This window comes from Centruroides sculpturatus, unplaced genomic scaffold (assembly GCF_000671375.1).
Source record: "Centruroides sculpturatus isolate CEXI.00-Female unplaced genomic scaffold, Cexi_2.0 scaffold35, whole genome shotgun sequence".
Classification (NCBI taxonomy): Eukaryota; Metazoa; Arthropoda; class Arachnida; order Scorpiones; family Buthidae; genus Centruroides; species Centruroides sculpturatus.
Window position 1 is genome coordinate 876,936 of NW_019384311.1, and position 7,827 is coordinate 884,762.

The window sequence follows — 7,827 nt, forward strand, 5'->3', positions numbered from 1 at the left end:
AATATCTCCATTATTTTAAGAAAAATAAAATATTTAAGTTTAATATAAATAAAATAATGATGAAAATAATTTATTACATTCAGATAACAAATAATAAATAATACAAAAATAAAAAGTATTATTCAAAAAAATTATAAATATTTAATTTTTTTTCTTATAAATCATTGTTTATATTATAAATAATTAAAATAAATGTAAAAATTTCTTTATATTGTAGTTATATGTTTATTAACTTGATATGAAATTTAAATTATATTTTTTAAGTTTTTTTTATGAAATTTTAAATAATTTAATTTAATTTAATAATAACCATTTCAAGTATAGTATTAATTAATGCCAATACTGATACACTAATTAAAATTACAATAAATAAACAATAATTATATTGATTAAAATTATTAATTAGTATATTTATTAAAGTATGCTACATAATTGTGAAATTTATATAATAAATTTAATTAAATAAGATTTAAAGGAAAAGATAAAAGAAATTACAGGAAGAAAAACTAATGATTTGAAAGTGATCAGTTCATAAAATTTATATTCAGTCTTACTTCCTACTTTTATGTAATTTAGAGCCAATATATGTTATAAATCGAAAAAAAAAAACTCTTTATTTTCTGAAGATAAAATGTTATAAACAGGATTTTATTTATTTCTAGAATATTTTTTTGACATCATAAAATCATTTTCTTATAACTAAACAGCAATATATGTATTACTTACATGCTGTCTTATGTTAAGTGCAATATCAACAAATCAGAATTTCATCAGTGAAATCTCTTCTAGTATGAGTGTTTTAACGGGAATTCGATTTTACAAAAGAAATTTATTTCGAATCATCTCTTTAACAAAATTAAATAAATATAAGCACAAGTAAATAAACAGTAGAAAAGTTTTATTTTGATCTTTGAAAATAAAATAATATAAAAGAAATATTTTTATATAATGGAAAATTTTCACTAGAGTTTAATATAAATGGTATAGCAAATAGATAAATTCTTTCGATGTATCTCAATCGACAATTGAACGAGGAAAAGCAGAAAAATAACATTAGATGAACATTTACACATTAAGCTTTCGATTCTGGAGGAAGGTCACAAAACCCGCACACAACTAATTTAGAGCAATCATAGATAAAATTTAAAAAATATTCTCTACTAATTTAGAATATTCTTCTCAATTTAATATTAAATAGATCTCATTTACTTTAACAAAATATTAAATTATTGTTATTCATAAACGAAAAGATTTTGTCTTAGGATATTTACAAATAATTAATTTAATTTTGTACGGAGAAGCTTTTAACAAACATACAGCGTAATTATATTTAAAAGAAGAATTTTATAATTAAATTTTATACATTTACTTCTCATTTTCATTAAATAAATCTATCTCGTGAGTGCTGAACATGTTTAAAGCACTAATAAAATCATAGGTAACAGAAACGAGTCCTTTAATGTTAACATTCTAAATAACTTTATTGCTGTAAAATATATAGAAAACTCTTAATAAAGTTTATTAGTACATAGTTTCTTCTTACCATGTCCATAATTTAGACGAGTTTCTCAGTAAGTTATAGTAGAAAACAGGTAATTCTGATAATAGTAGAGTTCACTAATATAATCGAGAGATAGTTGATGTCATGACTTGTGCTAGGAGTAAGAAATCGTGAGAATTCAGATCAGATTCTGCTGATAATCCCCAAGATTTCATTTAGAATTCCTTAAGGTGCACCAATGCGGTCGCTTTGGTATGTCTTATGAGTTTTTTTTAAAATGTCATTTCGATACGGTTTAGAACTTAGGAAAATTTTACATTAACATACACAATATTAGGAGAAATAAATAAATCAATAATACATTTGTAACAAAATTAAATAAAAAAGTATATGCATATTTTATATGATTATTTAATAATTAAAAAAAACAGTTTAAACTTTCGAGGACATTTAAATAAGCTATNTCTTCATTTACAAGCTGGCCGCCCCATAGTAAAAATGGTGGTGGCCTTAATGAAAAGGCCTTCTTAGTACCCACAGGTGGAAAGAATTAATGTAAAAACTGGCTGATATTAAATAAAGAATTTTTTTAAAGTAAATAAAACAAACAAAAACTTACTTCCATAGTTGACTCCTATTTCATTAATAAGAGTCTTCTTAGTTTCTTCATAGTTTAAGTCAGATGCCAATTTGTAAGGTTGCCAAGAATAGTTACCATAGTGTCGAAGATGTTTCACTAAAGCTTTTGTCCACAGTACACAATAATCTTCATTAGCCACCTCACTCCTTGCCGTCGAATCATATAAGAGTAAAACTTTCCTCCAAGAGAAGTATTTGAAAACTTCGAACATAAAGGAGGTAACCCCATTAAAAGAAAGACCAACTCTGGTTAGAAGATAATATTCAGTATCGAAATGAGATTTATCGAGACCATAATCCCAAGCCAAAGCCCCACTAGTAAGAAGAGGAACATCCCAAAATTTCAAAAGTCTAGCCACTGATGCGGTAACGTAATCGCAGACGGGTCCCAGAAATAAATGAATTCTATCTTCTATATAAGCTCTGACAGCATGCATAGGCCCATAAGCTGTACTACACTGCGAATCCAGATAATGAACATCCCACTTCCATCCATGCAGAACTTGTTGACTTCGAACTTTATCAATAGCTAAGCGAATTGCTGGAGAAACTCGTGTAATCGAAGCTAGATAAGTAGAGGAGTTTGGTAATATTACTGCAACTCGAACCGTATCATTTGATGATCTGTCGAATCTTATTCTTGGAGGGAAACTTTCACCGTTTGATTTTAGGAACATTAATGCAAATATTATTATAATTTCCGATGGCATTTTGAAAGATGAACGGTGAAAGGGCACTCGCCAGACAGGATAGCATGATATGAAATGCCAGAGAAGCGGTACAGCTGCCAGATATATAAGACACGTTCGCCGTCTGGTGATAGTTTACCACTACTACATTAAACAAGGTTCTCATATAGATTCCTGTTCTTCTTTTTTTATAAAATATTTTCTTAAAATAACCGAAGCGGTTTAATATTAATGACGCCTTTATAGGTAATTAATAATGAGATGAATACCAATACTCTTTAAAAAATTATTTTCACGAAATTAATTTTATAAAGTAGTATATAAAACGATCGTCAACACGACTTTTCATCTTATATTTTCATTTTTTTTATTTAAAGTTTTAAAAATATAATTTATTATTATTTTTGGCAGCTTCTTATAAATCATTTTAATGCTGAATTTATTTTAATTCTGCATTTTATCGTAAAGTGAAATGATTTTTTTTTCTAATGAAAATATAAAGTAGGTGAAAAATGGCTCCGAAATTCTATAAATTTAATAAGAGATTTAATAAGATAAAGATTACTTAATGAAAATTTATGAATAAAATTGATATTAATTCTTATTCTTACTTTTAATAAAAATAATTTTAAGTCCGAGTAGAAAAAATTATTTAATAAAAATTCAAATATCTGCTTAAAAAGTCTAATTCATTTATATTATTCAGTAATATATTAATTTATATCAATTTACTGTCGTAACAGATAAATTTATAAGAACCGTAATAAATTTTATTAATAAAATATTTCAATTATTACTTCAAAAAATTCAAATAGTTTTAAAATAAAATTTTTAAAAAGAACGTCTAAATTTTGTCATCAAAGTTTAATATGTTTATCAATATTTTCACTAATATTTATTTTATTATTAAATTTTACTTTATGTTTTACCATAGATTGCATTTCACACACCATAAGTATTTCAATATATAATAGATTGAAGTGTTTATGGCGTGTGAGTAAGCTTCGGAGATTAATCTAATGTAAGTGTTTTAGTACGAAATTAACGTTTTTACGCCTCGTTTATTTTCAATAATGTTATTTATTTTGTCTAAAATTTTTTATGAATTATAATTACATATTAATATTATACTAACGCCTGTGGAATGGAAAATAAACCCGCAGTATCCCTTCCCACAGTAAGGGGCAGGTAAGGGGCTAACAACCTAGTCTACAACAAACCAATATCTATTACTTACAATATATTTTTCTTTTCTCACCCCAATGGTACTGTATTACATTATTGAGACAGCATTATATAATAAATTAATAGCTTAGGAATTTGATAAAATAAATAAACAATAAAATACATAAGTATATAAATACATAGACTACTTTATATATGTAACATGTATAAGGTATATAAGGTTACATAAACATAATAATAACATAAATAATAAAACACATGATGAACGTTATGTAATATAGATAGAAAGAATAGATTTCCTAAATATAAAAGTATAGGCTTATCACTATGATAGAACTAGTTATACTGTATATGTTTTCCTTTCTGATAAACATGATATTTTTGATATGGTCTAGTAAAATATCCTATAAGCATAAATATATCTCAGTCTATCAGATGTATAGAGATACGTATGCTAAAATATGTGGTAAATTCTTTACAAACATTAATTTTCTGTACAAAATTAATATATTTTATAGAATATCGAAATATCTCTTACATCAAAAAGAAAAACCTATGTCAATAAAGAATTCATTGATTGATTGAATTTAATATAAATTATATTATTAAGTTAACGAAAATAATAGTAATTTACTCCGTTCCGAACAAAATATATATTTAAAATATTAAATTTATATACAGTAAATATAAAAATAAATTCTTGTATACTTATTTTCTCTATTGTAATTTCTTATGTGAGTGTATTCATTTGAAATTAAATAAATGTAATTTAATTACATTATTTAATTAAATGTAGCCTTATAACAATATCACGATTCTGATATTATTTGTCTGTTCTAATAATATAACAGCCTTAAAGGTATAAAACGATGTAGAAGGGAAGGAGAGAGATCTGTTAGAACAAAGTGTTTGTTAACTGCCTAGAATCAATATTTCCGAGATGACTGATTTGATCAAATTCCTGATTTTTCACCTACTACTGAACAAATATTATTAACTACAATTGATATGTTTGGTATGTTTCTGTGAAAACTGTATAAAATTTTAAAATAAATATTGATTATATAAAATTTTAATTTAATAAGAATTATAATAATAATAAAAACACTTAAGTTTCGTTAAGAGACGTATAGAAAAAAATATTAATTCGATTTTACCACATAATTATAGAAGTTTTATAATATATTTAAATTAAATTAAATTTTCGAATTAAAATTTATAAAAATAAATTTATATCGGTGAAATGATTATAAATCTTTAATAAAAACCAAATTTTTGAAGTGTAAAGACGAACTTAGACTATTGCATAAAATATATTACATCTTATAGTATTGTATGAATACCGATCATTTCTCGGCCCTTCTATTGTACTAGTACTCCTTGAAAGTGTCATAAATAAGACTGTTTTCTTTACATATTTTGCATAAAAAACAATTTAAATATAAAATACATTAATACTTTAAATATAATTATTTTTTTAGTTATAAATACACTACTGTAATTTAACGAATAATTCTATTATATTTAAAATTTATAATTAAAATAAAGTAAAAAAATTGTACATGAATTAATTTTGTTCTTAGTGTATGATAAATTTATAAAATTTATTAATAAAAACAGTCAATTAATGAAAATTATCTTTGATATAATCTATTGATTTAATACATTTTAACAATTCTTTAGTATTATCGATCATAAATAGGAAAAAGTCTGGCAAGAAAATAACTGCAACCAAACTACATCGTTTATCTCTCTTTTCTACGCATATGTCATGTACTATTTGTTAACTAAATAGAATATTTTGTCTGTTAAGAAAATGTCAACTGTATCTTTGAACACAGTACTTAATTAAATATACATAAATCAAATTTTTAGTAACATTTTCTATATGTATGTCGAGCCCATCAGTGACAAAGAGGATGAAGTTTGATTAGCTTGAACAATAAAGCAACGCAACACATAAGCGATTTGCCAAGAATAAGTGTCTCCCAGAAGGGTTTTCTTTGGAAAATTCGCCCTATTTAGGCATTATACACATGAAGAAAACTTAAAAACTACGAGACCAGGCGCGAATCCACCACGACCTGCGTTACAATAGTTAGTCGCGGGCTCGTGCCTTTCCACGTGAAATTTTCCGGGTTTTCTTCACGTGTCTAATATGTAAATAAGGTCCAGTTTACAATAGAAAATATTCCTTAATTAAAATTATTCATTAATTTCTTAATATTAATACTCTAAAAATAATAAATATATATATATTTTTAAATTTAATTNGTGTAAATTAATGAATATATAATTATTCATAAAATAATTTAATCAAGTGAATTTAAAATATTACAATAAATTCTATTTACTTACATTATATTAGATATGTATATTGTTTTAAGAAATTATAAAAATTGTTAATCTATACAAAATTCATAATTATAATATCATAAAAGAATGTAATGTACCGTAGAAAAGTAAGATAAATGTTATATTATCTGTGTTCTTTATTCAAGAAAGAAAAGTCTAATTACTGCTTGAAGTTATGGTAGAGTATGTTTACAATATTAGTATAATATTGATCAAACTATTACACATGTTTTGATCAATATTTTATCAATTGCTTATTGCATTTGTTCATGATTGCAGTACTTGTTTAATTCCTTATGATTGCAGTGCTTATTGCATTGACTACGTTTGCAGTGCTTATTCACATTGCTCAGGATTACAGTGCTTACTGCATTACTTCACATTGCATTGCTTATTGTATTGCTGATCAATATCTTATTGCTGTGAATACCTAACTTTATTTATACCTTTACTATTTCGTAGTCAATAAATACATTAACCACTCATTCTGCGTAATGTAGATTTTTATTTAATTATTGTCATAATTTAATGCAAGCAACAGCCTTTAAAATTAATTATTTTTAAATGAAATCTAATTAAGAATTTATTTTCAATTTAATGTTATACGAAAATGAAAATTAATAAACATCCTTTTTATACGACATTCTTCATTTAAAAAAATTATATTGTTAAAATTTTTAACAATATAATTGAACTTTTAAATTTAATAATAAGAAAAATATAAAATTTATTTATTATAATACAAAATTTATTTATCTTAGCTTATTTATTTATATTCAGCAACGTGACACGTGGGCGGTCTGCCACGTGTCACGTTGGAGGAAGGAAATGCCTCCAGAGAGATGTCACCAAGGAAATGCCTCCAGAGAGGTCTTTCCATGGAAAACTGGCGCCTATGTAGTTGTTACAAACATGAAAAAAACAATTTCATGTAGGCAGCCCGTTGGCGAGGAGCGAATCCATCACCAACTAACAGTACTTAGTGGTTTTATCCACTTTGCCACTGGCGGGGAGTGGTACTAGTAAACATTTTAGTATCTAATTAAGATTTCTTTAAGTCCGAAACAACTCCTAACTTCTATAAGGGTATTTATAAGTATATGTAACCATTTTTTTTATATGTCCATCATCGCTTTGTTCTACTTCTTATTTGTTAGTCACTATTATCCAATGCCATTCAATGCCCATAGGGTTAATTATATTCTCTGTATTTTAATCTACGTAATACTTTTGCATTACTTCTTAATTTGTATATTATTTGTTGCGCTGTAATTTATTGTTCGTTGTATCCATTATAAGCGAATTACTCTGTTTTCTACATATATTTTATATAACTATATGTATATTATGTAATCCTATATAGATGGTCTGGTCCGGATATGTCAGGATCCGTCCCCCCAATACTCGGCGACTCCCATTGTAAGCCTTGTTGAATCCATTTTGACTATAGTAAAAAAA

The 7,827-nt window shown here is 25.3% G+C and overlaps 1 protein-coding gene across 1 annotated transcript in view; it reads right to left on the reverse strand.

Moving 5' to 3' along the window:
• The window catches only part of LOC111621594 (atrial natriuretic peptide receptor 3-like), a 3,483-nt gene extending 600 nt beyond the window's left edge, over positions 1-2,883 (reverse strand). The window contains exon 1 of the mRNA XM_023363777.1: positions 2,078-2,883. Coding sequence (XP_023219545.1) covers positions 2,078-2,850 — 773 coding nt within the window. The 5' untranslated portion in view covers positions 2,851-2,883. The remainder of the gene's footprint in view (positions 1-2,077) is intronic.
• Between the last annotated feature and the right edge of the window lie 4,944 nt (positions 2,884-7,827).